Below are 21,006 nucleotides of genomic sequence, written 5' to 3' on the forward strand. Positions count from 1 at the left end.
AGAAAGAGAGGGAAAAGTAGAGCAACATTCTAGGACCTGTTTCCTCTCCAGCTAACATTCCTCCGCCCCAGTCCCGCTCCTACAGCCTCCGCTGCCAGCGGCCGCCCTAGTCTCCGCTCCAACTATTCCAACCATCCTGGGAAGGGTGGGGCACTCGGCTCCTGGGTCCCCCTTGGTTGCCCCCCCACCCCGCCCCTCTCAACCCCATCATCGGTTTTCCCTTCTGCCCCGGTCCCTCCTTTTCTGGGACGGGGCCAGCCAATGGGCGACGAGACTCCCGGGTTTGGCGTGGGAGTGGGGGGAGCTCAGAGATCCCCCGCCCCACAGTTCTGGCCACAGTCCCGGGGCGCACGGACGTGGCTAGAGTTTCCTCCGCTCTCCGATCGCTCTCGCTCTCCTCCCCCTCTCCCGCTCTTCCTCCTCTCCGGGTCTCCTACTCCAGCTTCAGCTCCACCCGGCCGGCCCCGCACGGCTCCGGGTAGCCATGGAGGACACCCAGCTCCATATCATCGAACAGCCGCTGTCCGGGTACCCTGACGCCGAGGACCCGGCGTCCTCCCTCATGCGGGCGCAGGCGGCAGAGGAGCCGTCGGGGGCCGGCTCCGAGGAGCTGATCAAGTCGGACCAGGTGAACGGCGTGTTGGTACTGAGCCTTCTGGACAAAATCATCGGCGCCGTCGACCAGATCCAGCTGACCCAAGCCCAGCTGGAGGAGCGGCAGGCGGAGATGGAGGGCGCCGTGCAGAGCATCCAGGGCGAGCTGAGCAAGCTGGGCAAGGCGCACGCCACCACCAGCAACACCGTGAGCAAGCTGCTGGAGAAGGTGCGCAAGGTCAGCGTCAACGTGAAGACCGTGCGCGGCAGCCTGGAGCGCCAGGCCGGCCAGATCAAGAAGCTGGAGGTCAACGAGGCCGAGCTGCTGCGGCGCCGCAACTTTAAAGTTATGATCTACCAGGTGAGCTGGCGGGCGGACCTGCCCACAACTCCGTGTCTGGCCCGCAGTCTCAGGCCGGGGCTTGGGGTGGGGGACCTGCCCGCGGCGCGGCGCGGCTCTTCCCCGATAGCCTGCCCTGGCCCGGGGGACCAACCCTCCTGCGGGCGAGCGCAGCTGGGGTGGGTGGGGTGGGGTGAGCAGCGGATTCCTGGAGCACGCAGAGGGGCGCACTCTGTACCCCGCATCTCCTCACCAAGCCCTCTCCCTCCCGTGTCAAACACACAGTGGAACTGAGTTAGGGGGTTGGATTCGGGGACACGGCCTCCGGCAGACAGCTCCTAAGTGGGCTCTGTCAAAAGTCTTTCCACTCCGAGGAAGTTTGGGGGTTCCTGGCGACTTTTGGGACCCGCTGTAAACGGACACTGCGGCGCGGCCCGAGTTTGGGGCCTCAGGCGCTGCCCGCCCGATATAGCGGGTGATTCAGGGCCCAGGCACGCACCGGCGGGGGCTGCGCCAGGCGAGGGCCACCACAGCCAGCACACCCCCGCGGACCCCGCACCCCCGCCCAGCTTTGGCTACCTACCCTGTCCCCTCGGTGCTATCCGCCCCTGGCTTCCCTGCACCTTCAGGTCCCTGGGGACACCCTAGTAGCGGCGCGCCCGCACCCTTGGCCCGAAGGAAGCAGGCAGGCTGGAGCGGGGGCGAGTGGGTGAGGAGGGCAGGGCAGGAGGGGCTGGTGGAGGGGAGTGGACAGCCCCCGCGGGTCCGGCGGTCTGGGCGCAGTGAATCACCCCGCATACCTGCGGGGGCGGCGGAGGAGCGGGCGCGCTGGCTGAAGGAGGCTGGCGCGCCCCAGGCTCCGCCCAGGCCGCTGGTGGCTTCCAGTGCATCTCTCCCCATTCCTCCGGTCATGATGAAAATGTAGTTTTTGTATCTTAACCCCAAATAAACCTGCCCCTTCCACTCCCCCTCCCTAATCCCATTAAGGTGGGCCTCCGCTGAGGGCTTGGTGATCTTTGCTTGTGGGGGGGGGGGGGAATGTGCCCAGCTTCACCTCCTCTCTGCTTCCCGCAGGCCTGGTTGATGTTCCTACCCCACGGAGGTGAGATCATGGGGGATGGGGGGTATTCCTATCAAAGGGAGTGGAAAGGAAAGGAAGGCTAGATTTCCCACACTCCCTAGGTGAGGAGACCCCTGTCAGGGAGCTTTGGTTTGACTGATGACTCCCGGGCCTGGTCAAACTGGCTTCTGAGTGACCATCTGGGATGCCACGAGGTCCTTGGGTTGGTCTCGCTATAAGGAGCTAAGAAAGATGGAGATTGGGACAAACAGTTTGGAAACACTGTTTGGAGCAGCTTGGAGGTGGGTGAGCTGGCACTTATCTGAGGAGGGGGTGGTAGGACAGAGGCAGAAGTGGCACCCCTACCCCCCTGCCCAGGGATTCCTCCCCATAGGCACTTGACCTTTAAAAAGCTTTGCTTCTCCCGAAACAGCACTCACTATCTGATAGAAAATGCTTGCTCAGAGTTGTTCCCACTTGATCTAACTGCTTGGAGGGAGTAGAATGGGGGTGTGTGTGATTTTTAAAGAGATCTACCTGACACTGAGAGGCATCAAGGGAAGGAGAACAAGACAGGGGAGCCCGCCAGCTTTAGGTAGAGGTAGAGGGGTGCCATGGAGGGCTGAATAGGTGACCTTCTCACTTTAAATAGTGTGGGCTGTAGAACCTGGGGAAATTCTTGGTTGGGATAAACCTTCCTATGTTAAAGATGGAGATTCTGAGAGGATGGGTATGGAGGGAGAAAGACTTCCTTGCAGAGGCCAATAGCATCCCTCTGTTACCCCCTCTCAGCAGTTGGCAGAGATCTGTGGCTGTATATTGTGTGTCTCAGGGTGGCTTTGACTGCACCTGTACTAACCCAGGGTCAGCGGGGAACAGAGAGTTGAGGTAGAAGGAATAGCTCAAGCTGAGGACCCTGAGCCCCCTAAATGTCAGGGGAAATAACTAAGAACTAAAATGATCCCAACTCTGAGAGGAGCTCAGAGATAAGGAAAGGATTCCAGCAATAGGGTGGGGCTCAGGGAAGCAGAACTTCCCTGAGCTGTAGAGCAGATGTTCTAGGTGGAGGCGAGCGGGTGGGGTGCTCCCATGCTGGAGGAAGGCAGAGGCTACTCCTCCCAGAGGTCTGCAGGCCTGGGAAGAGAATGAGGTAAAAATAGCTCTGCGCTTTGGCAGCCCTTATAGGGAAGATTGGGGGCGGCAACATTTATGGTAAAATCAGGCTGTTGGGGTAGGATGCTTGGTTTGGAGAAAGGCCGCCCAGGATCCTGTGAGTTCTCCAGCGTGGGAACAGGAGGAGATTCAGTATTTCCCACTGCCGATGTAGGGAGGTGATGATATGGCAAGGGGGGCAGGGTGGAGGGAAGCCTGAAAGGGTGGGAAGGTCCCAGCTGTTGGATCAGGTCATCTGGCCTCTCACACCTCCTTCCTGGGGGATAAAGGAGGGAATCCCTTGCCTGGCCCCACCCCAAATTCAGGGAACTGTTAAGTTTGATGATGACATCACAGGTTAAGTTTGCATTTGTGTACACACACCCACAATTCAGCCCCTCTCTGGCATCCCCCTGTCTCCACTGAAACAAAAAGTGGCAGTTTGGCATCCCATCCTAGCTAGGCAACAGTTAGTGAACGAAAGAAGTGAATTCTACTAGTAGTTTGGGGTCAGTGGACTGAGAACTGCTGGGAGGATCAGGCAGATTGTGGGCAGCATGCAAACAGGAGGAGCTGTGATCATTCAAGAGCCATTTCTCTGAGACAATAATTTGGATATTATTAGAGTTCTTTTAGAATACAGAAAGGGAAGCTAAAATGGAAATAAATGTTTTTTGGAGCAGTGTTGATGAGGCAGTTAGTGACCTACACATGGACCCCTCAGACCTGCACCAAGTGCTTGAGGTTAGGACAAGGAAGCATTTAAAGGATCAAGCAGATCATGGGCATTAAAGGGGAGGACGCCTAGGCTGGAATGAGGGTTTGGTGACTTCTCCCCAAATCCTAACCCAACCTATAGCTTCTTCCTGGACCCAAGGCAAATCAAGGCTACTTTGTTCCAGAACCCCAAAACATCTTTAAAAATGTTTTTATTGATTTTAGAGAGAGAGGACGGGAGAGGGAAAGAGACCTAGAAACATTGATGAGAGAGAAACATCAACATTGATTGGCTGCCTCCAGCATGCCTCCCTGCTGGGATCAAGCCTGCAACCCAGGCATGTGCCCTGACCAGGAATCCAATTGGCGACCTCTTGGTGCCTCGGTCAATGCTCAACCACTGAACCACATGGGCCGGGCCAGAACCCCAACACTTTGTAAAAAAATATTCCCAACTTGGGTTTCTCTGGTCCTTCTCAGCCTAGTAGCCATGGAGAGACTGCTTATCATATTTTCCTCCAAAAAAACAAGTTTGGGTTGTTTTTCCTGGTCACTGGATCGAAAGCAGGGAGGGCACTTTTAGGGGTATTTCTAAAACTAAAGAAAATCATGCTCCTCACTCTAATTTTTTTTTTAGTAAATAAAATCTGACCATTGTGAAGGTCAGAGTAAAGAAGGGGAGGAGATGGCACAGGGTGGGCCACTGGTAGGGCAAGGAGAAGGATTGTTGTTGCTAAGCAAGCAACCTTAGAGATGAGTGGTGGTTTGTTCTGTTTTTAAAAAATCATACCATGGTGAGTGTTTCATCATCTTGTCGTGATAGATTTTTTGAGCTGGAAGATGCTTCAGAGATAATCAACTGCAGTTTCTTCCTTTTGTAGCGGAGGAAGCTGAGGCCCAGAAAGGGGAAGTCACTTGCCTATGGTCACTTGCGTGATTGGGGGCGGGAGGGGGGGGGGGGCGGTCAAAGCTGAAATCAGAACCCAGGTGGCTAACAGTGGCTAAGGTTGGTGGCCTTTAGCTGCTCAGCCTCACAGTGCTGAAGAAGAGGCAAGGAAGGTGTGATCACCTGGCCCAGTGATGGTGGGAGCGGGGACGGGGAGGAGAGCAGGTGTAAGCACTGGAGCTCTCTGGCCAGTGTGGGTGTCTCCTGGCATGGCCTCTGCATCTGGCCCGAAGGGACCACATTAGCCCCTGTCTCCTCAGTCTCCCTGCCACTCCAGCCTTCTCCCTGCACCCCACAGGGCAGGTTGGCACCTGCTGCCTTGTGTTTTGTGGCTGCAGGCCATCACTCAACACTGCTGGCACCGGAGACTGGGAGTAACCCCAACTGTCCCTTTCCCCCAAATTCTCCTGATTGTCCAAAGCAAGAGTGGTGGCTCAGCCCCTCAGGAGGGAGAGTTGGGAGCTGTCGCTGGGTACCCCAGAATGTAGGCCCACTTGTCATAAAAACAGCTTGTTTGTTGTTTTTTAAAAATATATATATTTTAGCCCTAACCGGTGTGGCTCAATGGATAGAGCGTCGGCCTACGGACTGAAGGGTTCCAGTCAAGGGCATGTACCTTGGTTGTGGGCACATCCCCAGTAGGGGGTGTGCAGGAGGCAGCTGATTGATGTTTCTCTCTCATCGATGTTTCTAACTATCCCTCGCCCTTCCTCTGTAAAAAATCAATAAAATATGTTTAAAAAAAAAATATATATATATATATATATATATATATATATATATATATATATATATATAATTGATTTTTTTACAGAGCGGAAGGGAGAAGGAGAGAGAGTTAGAAACATCGATGAGAGAGAAACATCAATCAGCTGCCTCCTGCACACCCCCTACTGGGGATGTGCCCACAACCAAGGTACATGCCCTTGACCGGAATCGAACCTGGGACCCTTGAATCCACAGGCCGACGCTCTATCCACTGAGCCAAACTGGTCAGAGCGAGCTTGTTTTTTTTTAATCCTAATTTCTCTGTGCATCTTGGTACCCCAAGCATGGGTGGTGGGAAGGGTGACAAGAGAGGCAGGAGGTAAGGACATGGCAAAAGGAAATAGTCAGGATGTCCCTCTTCCATGCCTCTCCCTCTTCTTATCCGGGGCAGCACCCTGTGCCCGCCCTGCCCAGGGGAATAATGAGAACTGGGATCAGCAGTGTCCGGCTCTGAAGACAGTGAAGTTGTTGGCCTTCTCTTTTACTCGTTGCAGCCTCCCCAGTTAGAATCCAACAAATGGCCTCTTAGAAAGCTCCTACTCCCAGCAGCCTCTTTCCCCATCACTCCAACCTGGTAGGGACAGAGGTAGGAGGCCAAGGACAAGGCTGGGGAAGATTCTAGAGGGAAGAAGGGAGGGGGTTCCGTTTAAATTGTGTTTATTAATTCATGAGTGTGGGTTTGTTCCACCCCTATCAGCCCCAGGGCCCTCTTGATGAAGCATTTAAAATGTGGTTTCTTTCCATCCTAATACATTGTGTACTCCCTTCCCCACCCTACTCACCCTTCCCCACTCTGCATGCTCACCAAGGCCTTTCTCTCAACCCTATCCACACCCGTTCCAAACTATTTAAAACCCTTTTCCTCATCTTAGCCCAAGAAGAAGCTGAATGCACCCTCTGACCTGGTCACACCCAAGATCGTGCCTTTTGACCTTCTGCCTGAGACTGAGTCCTTTGACCTGAAGCCTGATACAGTACCTGAGCTCCCACCCTTTGACCAGACGCCTAGGGCACTGCCCTATTACCCAGATCCTGAGCCTCTGCCCACCCCAAAGGAGCCGACAGCCGGTGGGGGTGCTTAGGGTCTCCTGGGCCCCATGGGGCTGTGGGCATGGGGTGTCACTATAGCCCACCATCAGCTCACCGCTTAGAAGTAGTTAGTGTGGGATGGTCGGCCTCTTCCAAGCCACTGCTCCGTGTTGGGTGGGTGATGGGTATTATGAAACACTCTTGCATTAGGCAGAGTTCAGGCAAATGTGGTGTGTGCAATGGGGTGGGAGGTGAAGGGAAGGGGCCCTCCTCTACTTCTTGGTTTCTTTCTTAATAGTGACACTCCAAACACCATACTTGAGCTGCACCCAATGTTGCCCTGCATGAAATTGCATGAAAACGAGCCATGGCTTCAGATTCTCCCTTCCCACACCGCTTCTGCCTCCTCAGGGGCAGGCCAGTTTGGCTCAAAGCCTCTTTAAAGAAAGCCCTCATGAGGCCCAGGCCTGGGGTCTGTTCTGTGCCTTCTCCACCCGCCCGCCCCCCCAACCCCCATGTAGCTGGGGAAAACATTTACACTTATTTTTTCCAGTTTAAAAAAAAATGTTTTGCAAAGAGATCCCTTATGTTTGCCAGATCCTGCCTTGGGCGGGGCACTCAAAAAGCTGCCAACTCAGAGAGGCCAGAAGGGGTACATTTTAACTGGCTCTGGCTTGGATCTTCTGGCCTCCCTATAGCACAGTGTTTCTCAACATTTTTTCTTTTTCATAATCATCCCCCTGAGGAGTCCTTTTAGACATTTCCCCCCTAATTGTCCCCTCCCCCATGACATTTTAATCTTACAGTTATACTATATATCTGTTTATGTACTGGGATTCTTTGGAGCACCTCAAACAATTACAATATCTAAAATCTCCCCTTAATCCCCAAGAATCAATTTCCATCTTCTTGGGGACAATATCACTCCTGTTGACAATATCACACTGTAGCAGAAAAGAAGGACCCTCTGACTTTGGTTTCTCTCACTCCCTTGTCTTGGCAGTCTAAAGTAAGTGCCTGAATGTTAAAGACTTTCCCTTTCTTTCACCTCTTCCCCAGTCTGCACCTTCTTCTAACACCCTCTCTGAGCAGATCCTAGGTCTCCGAATTATCTTTCCAGAGTCTTCTCTGGCCATTCCCAGACAGTAGTTGGGGACAAAGCTGGTTCACTTTAAATCAAGAAAAGCTCTTATGACGTTATCCCTTCTCCCTGACAAATGTGAAGTGCCTGGCCAAGGACCAGACACATATTAGGTGCTCAATTAAATTATAATATTTTCTTCCTAAGCCAGAGGATCTTAAGTTTATACAGCATGGTTGGGGAGTGGTGTGGGAGGGGCTGGAAGCTTCTCTGGGGCTCCTCTAAAATTCATCCTGGACTGGTGCCTTCCTGGGTTGGGGAGCTGTGTGTGCTTGGTGGGGGGCAGAGGAAGCTGTGCATGCTTTTGTTCAGACCTGGTCATTAAAGGTAACTCTGGAAACCAAGCATGTTGGGAGTGGTGGTTTTGTTTAATAAAAAACCTGAAAACAGAACAAGTGGAGCCTTCCCTCCTTGCCACCCCCGAAGGCCCCTCCTTTAGTTCAGGAGCTGTGCCAGGGAAGTAGGGGTGGGACAAGGTTGCCTGGCCTGTGTCCCCAGGGTGGGGGGAGAGGCTTTTGGATTGTGTTTATGGTTGTTGTAGCAACAGGCAGATTGGGTGGGCCCAAGATAGCACTCCAAGGCTATGAGTCATAGAGGAAACCTGGCTTGGAAAGGGGAAGAAAAGAGAAAATCCATTAATGGAGGGGAAAAGCTAAAGTCATGAGGGTATACCCTCTCCAGAACCAACCGACTGGTTGGTTAGGAATTTGGGTCAAGCTGTTTCTTCCCCTATCTCCTGCCTTCTACCAAGAAGGGCCGCTCCTCTGGTGTAAGCCATCATCCTGGGGGAAACCTACAATGAATGCCCTTATATTTCCAGGTATCTATCTGGATTTGGGAGAGATGCCCCCAAATCCAGAAATAAACCTCCCCTCCCTGGGATTGCTCCCTGATGTTGTATTTGAGCCCTTTGATAGGATTGGTTACAAGAAGTCTGCAACTCTCTCCCCAGCCTGTTCACTTCCAAGCTCAGTTGGCAAAGACCTTTATCTAGGAAGCCAGAGGCCAGGAAAACCAGCCAGCTCAGCCTTTAAGGGGTGGGGTGGGGTGGGGCGGAGGGGGGGGGGGGCGAAGATCAGGAATGCTGGGAGTGGGGCAGGGAGACAATGTGGATTTGTTTTCCAGCAGCTGGGACTATTTCCTGACTATTCCCCGCCCATCACTCTTAATCCTTCTGAGCCCATCCACATTGTCTGAGCTTAGTGAAAGGGATGGGGGTGGGGGGTTCTCATCCACCCTTTGGTGTCAAGTATGTGGGTTTTTATTCTGGGAGGCTGTAAAGGAAAGATCAGAACTGAAATTTTTTTTTGATACAGGACTGCAGGTAAATTCTGGGCGGAGATAGATGAAGAGGCAGTGGAGAGTTAGATCCTAGAGAGTCCTAAAATGGTGTGAAAGAGAGAAGACTCAGTAGTAGATAGAACTAATTGTAAAAGGAGACCCAAGGACTACAACTGGAACTAAGAGAATGCTGAGAGGTTGGGACCCTCCTACCCTCAGAACATGGAAAACACCCCTTCAATGCCTCTGTAAGTGGGAAAAGGCAGAGGGATGAACAAAATGAAGTAGGATGCCCATAACAGTACTAGGCCTGCTATGGCAAGTAGAGACTACAAGTCCCAGCATTCCCGGCGCCCAGGTCATCTTGCCTGCTGGGAGGTGTAGTCAAGTAATGAGAGCTGGAGGTAGCTTGATGCCCAGAAGAGCTGGTGCCCAGTTTGGGAGAAGAGGTGGAGCCGGCATTCCCTCTTTGTCCCTGCTAATGCTATTGACAGGGAGGGAAGGAAGTTGGGAGGGGTGTTCCTGGTTTTCAGTGTAAACCAGGAAACGGGGGATGCGGATGAGAGGGAAAAGGAAAGAGGCTGAGAGCTGGGGAAGGAGTTTCTGCAGCAGGTGGTGCAGAGATACCAAGTGGCCAATGTGTGTGTTTGTGTGTTTCTGAGAGGGCTCAGCTCATGTTGGCTCATTTTTCTCAGTTGGGATTTTCTTACAATTCTGGGAAACGATCTTCAGAAAACCCTTTAGAAAAACTGTCTCTCATTCCTTTGTCCGAAATCTCTAGAGTCTGCACCAAAGAGGAGACGCTGTTTATGTTCTGGGTTATGGCCCCTTTCCCTTTCTGTGCTCAGCCTCCCACACCTTCTGGTGTGATCCTGAGAGATTCTGAAACGTTGGCCCAGAATCAAGATCTTGGAAAATCTTTCCAGAATGGAAGACAGTGCTGATGCTAGGTCCTCTGAGAGGAAAAGGGAATAACTGGCTCTGAACTTCAGGGTCTCAGGGAATGTGGGACCACCATCCTACTTGAGCTCCAATCGGGTGTGGGGGCTGGGGGGAAGCAATAATGGAAAAGTAATCCCTCTCTTCCATTCCAAAGCAGGGAAGTCAGACCAGAAGAGATATCCGTGCTGGGGGGAAAACATGCCCTTGGCTGCCAGCCAACTTTTTCCTCTTTCTTCCCTGAATTTCTACATGGGGGAAAAATGCACTGGTAGAGCCAAACAGTATGAGGAGGTCAAAGGGGTGGTGGTGGTGGGGGGGGGTGATTAGGACATGGGCCTTCTCCCCTAAGACTTGTTCTGAAATTATTTGAAATCTGGAAAACGCACTCCCTTTACCTTGCCTTCAAGCTACCTTACTTGGGGGTCGCCTGATACTGGCTGTGTGTTCATCTCCCCTCCCTGAACCCTTAACCTGAAGAAACAGTTCTCAAACCCCTTTGCTTTTAGGCCTGGCTCGGGCAATGTGCGACTTAGTGCACCAGAGGGCGCTCTGCCCATTTCCAAAGTTCAGTTGTGTTCACATGGCAAGAAGTGGTTTATTGTAAGAAGGGTGGACATAGGTACAAGGACCGAGTTGGAGGGCCGCAGAGGATTTTTAACCGAAAAGCAATTACAATACACGCCAATCTCCGACCCGAAGCTCTTTTCCCTCCTTGCCCTATCATTCATTCGACACATTTATGGGGTGCAAACAAGGCCAGGCTCTGGGGATGCCAAACCAAACAAGTCCAGGTCGATTTCATGGGTCCCACACACTCTCCAGGATCACCGCCACCCTGCCTCGGGTTCACCCAGCGTCCCTCCCCAAGTCCCCGCTCAGCCCCACTCATCTCTTCCCCTCTGCTCTCCCTGTAGGATGAAGTGAAGCTACCGGCTAAACTGAGCATCAGTAAGTCGCTGAAGGAGTCAGAGACAATGCCGGAGAAGGAGGGCGATGAGCTGGGCGAGCAGCCCGAGGACGACGCGGCGATCGAGCTGTCCTCGGACGAGGCGGTGGAGGTGGAGGAGGTCATCGAGGAGTCGCGCGCGGAGCGCATCAAGCGCAGCGGCATGCGGCGCGTGGACGACTTCAAGAAGGCCTTCTCCAAGGAGAAGATGGAGAAGACCAAGGTGCGGACCCGGGAGAACCTGGAGAAGACCCGCATCAAGACCAAGGAGAACCTGGAGAAGACGCGACACACGCTGGAGAAGCGCATGAATAAGCTGGGCACGCGCCTGGTTCCCACGGAGCGTCGGGAGAAGCTCAAGACCTCCCGCGACAAGCTGCGCAAGTCCTTCACTCCCGACCACGTGGTCTACGCGCGCTCCAAGACGGCCGTCTACAAGGTGCCGCCCTTCACCTTCCATGTCAAGAAGATCCGCGAGGGCGAGGTGGAGGTGCTGAAGGCCACCGAGATGGTGGAGGTGGGCAACGACGACGAGGAGGGCGGCGCGGAGAGGGGCGAGGCCCTCGACCTGCTGCGCGGGAGCAGCCCCGACGTGCACACGCTGCTGGAGATCACCGAGGAGTCAGACGCTGTGCTGGTGGACAAGAGCGACAGCGACTGAGTGGGATGCCTGGGGCTCCGCCCGGAGGCCCTGCCGCCCCACCTCTTCCTGCCCCGACCCTGATTTCTTTTCCTCTCGAACTTTCTCTTTCGCTTTCTTTCTCGGCCCCAACCGGGCAGACATATTTCTAAATTGAGAACACCTTCCCCTCAAGAAGCACCCCTCCAAGTCTTACAACTGTTACTAAGATGGGAGCGGGAGGCAGCCTCCACAAAGAACAGCCCCACTTTGGGCATAGTCTGGGTGGAAATGGAAAGGGCCTTGATCCACGTTCTGGTGGCGCAAGTTGGGGATGCTACCGGGAAAATGTTATCATTTGCATAGTCGGCCCCCATTGGGGCAGGCTGCCTTCCCCTACCGCCCCCTCACACATCCAGCTGCTGTCATTCCTGCTCACTGAGCTCTTCTTTCTTATCCTGATCCCTGGAGGCTTGGAAGCCAAAATTAGCATAATAAAAAAGAGTGAATCCTGAAGGAGGCCTTTGCCCACGTGGGAGGGCCCATACTGGAAGGACTTGAAAGCAGCTTTTGGGAGAACGTGGGCTGGAGAGAGGGCAGAGTGAGCCATGAACCTGGATGAGGGTCTAGCACAGTCTGCAAAGGGTCCCAACAAGAAAGGCTGGAGCCGAGGAGAGGCCTGGGGAGCAGGGGTGGAGGTGGGCACTCTTACATGTTGATGCATCTGCACACAGGAACTCCTGGCTATGGCTTTGGGAAGGAGAATAGGAAATAGACGGTGGAAAAGGCTGAAGAGAGGAGCATTTGCCTCATTTGCAGCATGAGAAACACGGGATAAGAATCCTATCTTACTGGGGTTCTCAGAAGACTGCAGGACCATTTCAGGATAAGGAGGGATGATTAGAAAGTGATGATCCAAATAGAAAAGAGAAGTAAGCCTCACCCCATTCCTCAACTGAGGTCTGGGTGGTACCCCAGGAGCAGTCCATTTCTCAAAGCCCAGAACATTAGGGTCCCAGAAGGGGACAGCATCAGGCTGTGGAGAGCTGGGAGTTATGGGGTGGGGAGTGGGAGGGAGAGGGCAGACTAGAAAGAGCAGAGTGCTAATGGCCAGGCCACCGAACTGAGAACTGGAGGGGAAGTGAGGAGAGTATAATGACTGTGTATGGAGCAACCCAGCCTTGCCTGACTCCCGGCAGATTCTTCTCAAGATCCTTCCCTAGAACTAGTATAAGAGCTGCAGGACTCGCCAAGACCTCCTTGCCCTTTGGGGTTCCTCTCCTGAATCTTTGAGGGTGAGAGGGTGGTTGCTTCCAGGTTCTCCTCAGATACTAAAGTCCCAGTAAAGGGGGTTGTCAGAAGCAAGGACAACTTCCCTCCCCTGCAAGTCACTTGTGGCATGGCTCACAAGTTCCCTTAAGAGGCTGAAAGCTCTGGCTGGTTTGGCTCAGCGTGTAGAGCGTTGGCCTGCGGACTGAAGGGTCCCGGGTTCGATTTTGATCAAGGGCATGTACCTCGGTTGCAGGTTCCTCCCTAGCCGGGTCCCTGGTCGGGGCTTGTGCAGGAGGCAACAAATCAATGTGTTTCTCTCACATTGATGTTTCCCTCGCTCTTCCACTCTCTCTAAAAATCAGTGGAAAAATATCCTCAGGTGAGGATTTAAAAAGAAGCGGCTGAAGGATTTCTCCTCCCGGCCTTATCTTCCGTGATCAGCTTTTTAGAATTGCAGCTAATTGCTTTAAGGGGTGGAGGGAGGGAGGGAGCCTGGGGATAAACCTTTTTTACAATACAAAGCTTTGCTTCCCCCTCCCGTTTTCTTGGATTCCTTCTCTCTTGGGAATGCTTGGAGCCAGGTCAGCTGAGGGAGGATGGGGATGGGGACAAGGTCCCTAGGTGCTGATGGCCTGAAGGGGCCTGAGTTGTGGGCAGACGCAGTTTCCTGCTGGCTCTGGGGAGTCTCTCATGTTGCTGTGTCCTGGTGAGCAGCCCGACCAATAAACCTGCTTTTCTAAAAGGATCTGTGTTGGACTGTATTCTCCAAAGGCAGTTATATGGAATGAGTTACCGAGGACAGGAGGGAGCCATGAATGGAGGGAGGGAGTGAGGGAGGGAGGGAAAAAGAGAAGACTATTGGTTTAAACTTGCCTAACTTGCCTGAGGTGTGTGGGGGGGCATTATTATCACCCCCACTTTAGAGATGAAGTAACAGAGTGACTTGTCTAAAGTCACATAGTTGGTAAGTAGTGGAGCTGGAATTCAAAGCCAGGCATCCTGGTCTAACTGTTATAGTCTGTAACCCTTTGCAGCCTGGATCCACTTTCCAGCTGTCAGGGCACTAGCCCTCCAGACATGCACAGTTAGCCTGAGCTTCCCCCAAATACACACTTCAGAATCATAGGCCTAGAGGAGGCAGTTTCAGCGAGGGGAGAAATCAGAGGCCCTGAAGCAGAGGGCTGAATGTCATAAAGAAAGGATTCCAGCCGGGTCGGTGTGGCTCAGTGATTGAGCATCAACCCATGAACCAGGAGGTTCCTGGTCAGAGCATGCCTGGGTTGCAGTCTCCATCCCCAGTGGTGGTGGTGGTGGTGTGTGTGTGTGTGTGTGTGTGTGTGTGTGTATGTGCAGGAGGCAGCTGATCAATTGATTCTCTCTCATCATTGATGTTTCTATCTCTTGCCCTTTCCCTTCCTCTCTGAAATCAATAAAAATATATTAAATATTCTATATAATAAAAGGGTAATATGCAAATCGACCAAACTGCAAAACAACTGGTCTCTATTATGCACAATGACCACCAGGGGGCAGATACTCAATGCAGGAGCTGTCCCCTTGTGGTCAATGAGCTCCCCACAGGGGGAGTGCAGCTCAGCCAAAAGCCCTGAGCACCAGTGCTAAGGATGTCTGACTGATGGCTTAGGCCTGCTCCCCACTAAGTCATTAGTTGGACATCCCCCAAGGGCTCCTGGATTTCGAGATGGCGCATGCGGGTCTGAAGGACAACCCCACCCCCACCCCAAGTGCACGAATTTTGTGCACCTGGCCTCTAGTGGGTTTGTGTGTATATCTATCTATGTATCATCTATCTATCTATCTATCTATAAATTTATTTCAAAAAGGAAAAGAATGCCCTAACAGGTTTGGCTCAGTGGATAGAGCGTCGGCCTGCGGACTCAAGGGTCCCAGGTTCAATTCCGGTCAAGGGCATGTACCTTGGTTGCAGGCACATACCCAGTGGGGGGTGTGCAGGAGGCAGCTGATCTATGTTTCTCTCTCATCGATGTTTCTAGCTCTCTATCCCTCTCCCTTCCTCTCTGTAAAAAAATCAATAAAATATATTAAAAACAAAACAAACAAACAAAACACGGGGGCACCTTCCTCAGAGTGAAGGCACCTTTGTAAAATGGGAGCCGTTGATAAGGAGCTTCCCCGAGTGATCCCGCCTATAAAATGGAGACATTAAAAAAAAAAGGATTCCAGTGCATGTTATATGCCAGTCATCGCCACACAGCATAGTTAATTCTCCCCATGACCCTGGAATGAGCACCTATTTTGTTGTCTGTGCATCCTCTCTTCCCTGTGAGCAGCCTGCCCCACCTTCCCACAGGTTATGGGTTCAAATCATCACGTGGGTTCTGCAGGCATTAGAAACACTTGGGAAGGAGTATCCCTAATAAATGTCATTTCTGAGGTTCTATCTCAGCTTCCTGCCACTACTTCAAACAAGCTGAATCGTTCCTAATGAGACATTCTTTTTTTTAATTGTTTAAAGTATTACATATGTCTCCTTTTCCCCACATTGCCCCCTGCCACTCCCACCCCCGAGGGCAAGCCTCCACCCTCCCACTGTCTGTGTCCATTGGTTATGCTAATATGCATGTGTACAAGTCCTTTGGTTGATCTCTAACAGCCCCCACCGCCCCACCCCAGTCATTCTTTCTCTTTCAAATCCACAGCCCTCAACCCCTGAGTCCAGAATTCTGATTCCCTCAGAAAGGTTGGTTTCCTACCAAGAGAAATAGAAACTGATACTGCACAATCAGGGTCGGGGAGGGATGCTGGAGGTTGACCAGCCATGGAGAAAACACTGAGTGTCTGGCCCGTCTCACTCAGTCCTGATCCGCCGGACCCCAGCAGCAAGCTAACCTACCAGTTGGAGCGTCTGCCCCCCGGGGTCATTGCACATCATAATGAGCAGTTGAGTGGCTTTAGCATATCATTAGCATAGTACACTTTGATTGGTTGAACGGACAATCGGACACTTAGCATATTAGGCTTTTATTATATAGGATACTCCAGTATATAAAACATATTTTACAGTTTAAATGCCTTCCTTTGACCAAAGGGTTAACTCCTTGGCATGGCTCACAAGTTCCCTTAATAGTCTTGTCCCTGCTCCAGTTCTTACTGTTCTTAACATGCTCTTTAGGAGCCTGGTGGTCCAAAATGGGTCACATACTTTAAGGCCCATGGGTCTTTGTTCAGGCTGTTCGCTTTCTCTGGAATTGCCTCCCCCTTTCCACCTCCCCTCTTAAACCAACCTCTTTCCCACCTCCACCCTACTCATCCTAATCACTTCCTTCTCAGGGATCCCATAGAACTTTATGTCAATAAACATTTGTAAAATTAATGAATGAATGAATTATAAGACTGTTTCCATTGCAAGTGTCTTAAACTCACCTCAAACTGGCTTCAGCAGAAACAAAATACACAAAAAACACACAACCAAAACTGAAAACAAGCAGACAGGGAATTAATATAAGTGGAAAAGTTCCCAGCCCAGCCGGTGTGGCTCAGCTGGTTGAGCATCATCCCATGAACCAGGAGGTTGACAGTTTGATTCCCAATCAGGGCACATGCTCAGGTTGCAAGCTTGATCCCCAGTAGGGTGTGCAAGAGGCAGCCAGATGAGCCACTCTGGCCGGATGCCAGTTGATGTTTCTTTCTCTCTCTCCCTCTCCCAACCTCTCTCTGAAACCAATAAAAATATATGTTCCCAATAATAGGTCCAAGGGAGTCTGGATGCAAGTTCTAATGTAAAATCATTAGAAATTTTTTTTAAAAATATATATTTTATTGATTTTTTACAGAGAGGAAGGGAGAGGGACAGAGAGTTAGAAACATCGATGAGAGAGAAACATTGATCAGCTGCCTCTTGCACACTCCCCACTGGGGATGTGCCCGCAACCAAGGTACGTGCCCTTGACCAGAATCGAACCCGGGACCCTTCAGTCCACAGGCCGACGCTCTATCCACTGAGCCAAACCGGTCAGGGCAATCATTAGAAATTTATCTCTCTTCCTATCTTCTCTTTTCCACTGGGTTTGTTTCATTAATAATTATACTTTTCTTATGTGTTGGCCAAGATGACCATCAGTAGCTGCAGGCTTACGGTTTAACACCTGAACAAACCCAGTTAAGAGGTTTCTTCCCAAATCTTTCCCGCCAGAATCTCAGATATGATGCCCATTGGCCCTGATAGGTCACATATTCAAATCACCATGACTCTGACCAAATCTCGGTCATGTACTACTTCTAGAACCCATCTGAAGTGTGGGATTGAGCATGAAGAAAGGCTGATTTTCCAAAGGAACGTTGGGTTGCTGTTATCAACAGAAAGGGGAGGGGATGATGGACAGACAAAACAACAGACGTTCTTTCCAGATGATCTGTTTGTGATACTGTGCTAGGAGCCAGGAGACTAAACAGTGAACAAATCTAGGTCTTGAATTTAATGGGTTTGCAATTAGTGGAACAGACAGATGTTCAAAACAGCTCAAACAGGTGACTGTGAGAGAGTTAAAGCAAAATGCATTGGTAATACACTGGAGAGGGATTAATCCTGTGTGGGGAATATGGGAAAACTTAAAGGAGGAAGGGGGCTTTTAAGTTGTGATTCTAAATCTGGGTAGGAATTCAAATAGATTTCGCTGCAGGGCAGAGGTAATATTTTAGTTGATTTTTGTGTCAGCAGAGCCTAACTGTATCTCAAATACTGGTTGTATTGGCTAATGTCATTTGGATGAAAGTATAAGAAAAGGACATTGGCCAAAAAGGAAAAAAGGAACTTATATTGGAAGGCTGCCAAGATATCCTATGGACTCCAAGGAATTGCTGAGCAGCTAGGCTGGAAAGAGTAGGAATCAGGGGGTCTCCAGGGACTTCTGAGAGGGAGTTGATGGATGACCCTCTCTAAAATGCTGACATTAATGGAACCTGGGCTCTGTGTCTCTCAGTTTCAAATTCCAAGTTCCTGGCAGAGAGAATGTGATTAAGCCAGTTAACATCAGTATTCATCCTGGATTTAATTATCTATGGCCAAAAAGGCAGGATCATGTCATATAGACATGGCTGGAGGGACCCATTCCAGTTGGGGAGGGGAGTACTTGAAACAGGCCAGACCCAAGAGATATCTATTGAAACAGTGGATACTCAATACATGTTAATTAAATGAAAGCAGTGATATAGGATAGGGAAGGTTCTTCAGGCAAAGAAAACAGTATGAAGAAAGGCGAAGAATTGGGAAAACTGGAGGCACGACTGAGGAACAGTTAATAGAATTACAGAATGCAAGAACTAAATTAAGGGGTCCTTTTTTTGATTTTTTTTTAAAGTAAAGGAGCAAATTCTTTCTTTTTTTTAAAAAAAATATATTTTATTGATATTTTACAGAGAGGAAGGGAGAGTGATAGAGAGCAAGAAACATCGATGAGAGAGAAACATCGATCAGCTGCCTCCTGCACACCTCCCACTGGGGATGTGCCCGCAACCAAGGTACATGCCCTTGACCGGAATCGAACCCGGAACCCTTCAGTCTGCAGGCCGACGCTCTATCCACTGAGCCAAACCGGTTTTGGCTTAATATGTTTTTATTGATTTCAGAGAGGAAGGGAGAGGGAGAGGGAGAGAGAAACATCAATGATGAGAGAGAATCACTGATCGGTTGCCTCCTGCACGCCCCCTACTGGGGATCGAGCCAGCCACCTGGGCATGTGCCCTTGACCAGAATCGAACCCAGGACCCTTCAGTCCACAGGCCGACGCTCCATCCACTGAGCCAAACCAGCTAGGGCAGGGGGAGGGTCCTTTTTTTTTTTTTTTTTTAATAGATGAGGAAACAGTCATTTTACAGAGGAAGATGCTGTGGACCCAGGAGAGAAAGTAATTTACTTACATCTAATAAGACTCAGCATAAAAGTTATCATAAGATAAGATACTCCTTGCTCTGGCCAGTTTTGCTCAGTGATTAGAGCATCTGTCTGCAGACCAAAGGGTCCCAGATTCAATTCCAGTCAAGGGCATGTACCTTGATTGCAGGCTCGATCCTCAGCCCCAGTTGGGGCATGTGCAGGAGGCAATTAGTCAATGTGTTTCTGTCACATTGATGTTTCTCTCTCTCTCTGTCTCTCCCCTCCCTTCCACTCTCTTTAAAAACCAATGGAAAAATATCCTTGGGTGAGGACGAAAAAAAAAAAAAAAATAGATGCTCCTGAAGTTCTAGGAATAGATGAATGCCAAGAGAGGGAGTTAGGCAGAGGAGAGGATGGAATTTAGAATTAATGGCCAGAGTGCCCACCATTAGGGAATGATGGGAGTTGGAGGAGCGGCAAAGTAGACTGTGGGATGCTCAGGGGTACAGGGCACTTTCATAAAATGATCTTGGGTAATTCTGATCTGTGTTGGATGTTCCTCTGCTCACTAAAGTCCCTGTCCCTTCCCTCCAGGGTGTTGTCTTTGTTAGGTGACTAAGATCCCCATCCTTGTCCATAGCTGCTTTGCCCAAGATGGATATCTGGTCCATGCCTGGGCCAGCAATTTAGAATTTTGAGATGACAACTTTAGAGACTGACCATTTTTATTAGCAGCCTCAGGTCAAGTAAGTCATGACAAGGAAAGAACAGAGCTTTAGTGGGACAAACATTCCCTCTGGTGAGGTTGCTGGAGTTGTCCTTCCCTAGGTGTGGTTGTTTAACTCTTTCTTCAAATTTGGGAGAGATCTGTTTCCTTCCAATAACTCTCCCTCCCCACACACCTTGTTTTTCTGCATGAGATAATAAAAGCTAACACATATTAAGGAGGGCTCCAGGGATGCAGTATGCCAGATGCTATATTGGATGCTTTGCAGGTTATCTCATTTAATCTTTACGACAACCTTTGAGGTAGATTGTCTCATATTCTCTATTTCACAGAGATGAAAACTGAAGCTTGGAGTGGTTAAGCAATTGGCCCAAGGTTATACTGCTGTGTGGGTGGCTGAGTGGTGGACCCTGCCAGGACCTGGTTCTTATCTGCCATGCTGCACAGTTAACTTGAAAGTATTTTTCAATCAAAAACACTTAAGGCAAACTCACCAAGGGAAAAATTATAGTCTCTATTTGAAGATGAGGGTACCGAGGCTCAGAGAGGTTAAAGAACTTGTTCAGGGTTGCACAGCTTATTCTGTGTCAGAGCCTGGATTCCTTTCAGCTCCTATCAGCTTTCTAGTTAATGCAGTTCGCTTCCATTGACTGCTGTGATGGTCAAGGGAGAAAAGAATGTCTAGGAGTAAGGATGATCAACAGTACCAGATTCTACAGCAAAATTAAGTAACATGACTTAGAAGAAGACATCAGCTTTGAGGAGTAGGAGTTCCCTAATAGCTTTCAAGAGCACTGTGCTATGGAGAGGAGAGGACAGAAGCCTCTTTGGTGGAGCAATTGTGGGTGAGGACATGGGGACTATGATAGGGAACGGGATGGTGGTGGGGTAACTTGAGGGTCAAGGTAGGAAAAAAAGAATATCTTCAGAACCTGACGGGAGAGAATAAGAGGGGAAGGTCAGGAGGGAGAGGAGAATTGAAAAACTCAGAGAGGGGAGGGATGGAACCAAGAGCACTTCCATTCATTCAGTAAGTATTTATTGAGCACCTATTCCCCAGGCACTGGGGAGACAAGGGAGAACCAAACAGGCAAGATTAATTTTTTTGAAACCGATAGTTATAATGAGGACGATAGATAAGAAACTGTAAAAAGATAGATACAATGAGAATTATACGAGTTGCAAAGAAACAGCATCCTACTGAATAAAGAGGGAATATGCTAATTAATCATCACTCTGTCACAAAGATGGCTGTACCCACAGCTGAGGCCAAGTTCCCATAAGGAGCCTTAAGAGCAATCAGCAGGGACCTGAGGCTATGCCCTCCTCTGCCCCCCGTGGGGCTTGACAGGGGACCTCAGGCCACGCCCCCTCCCCGGCAGGGCTTGACAGGAGACCTCAAGGTGTGCTTCCTGTCCTGGTCTAGGGGACCTCAGGCTGCTCCCTCCACCCCAGTGCCAGGCTGGGGGACCTCAGGCCGCACTCCCCGCCCCAGCACCGGGCCAGGGGACCTGAGGCTGCGCCCTCCTGCCTGGCGGGGCTTGACAGGGGTCCTCAGGCCGTGCTCCCCACCCAGTGGGGCTTGACGGGGGACCTCAAGGTGCACCCCTAGTGCTGG

The 21,006-nt window shown here is 50.8% G+C and overlaps 1 protein-coding gene across 1 annotated transcript; it reads left to right on the plus strand.

Annotated features, from left to right (window-relative positions):
• Nucleotides 1–335: 335 nt before the first annotated feature.
• Nucleotides 336–13,545, plus strand: CAVIN1 (caveolae associated protein 1). The gene is made up of 2 exons (XM_080679743.1): nt 336–955; nt 10,885–13,545. Exons 1-2 carry the CDS (start codon nt 485–487, stop codon nt 11,575–11,577), a joined length of 1,164 nt encoding a protein of 387 aa, XP_080535869.1. The 5' UTR covers nt 336–484; the 3' UTR covers nt 11,578–13,545.
• The last annotated feature ends 7,461 nt before the right edge of the window (nt 13,546–21,006 follow it).

The sequence above is a fragment of the Plecotus auritus genome (genome assembly GCF_963455305.1).
Source record: "Plecotus auritus genome assembly, chromosome: 7".
NCBI lineage: Eukaryota > Metazoa > Chordata > Mammalia > Chiroptera > Vespertilionidae > Plecotus > Plecotus auritus.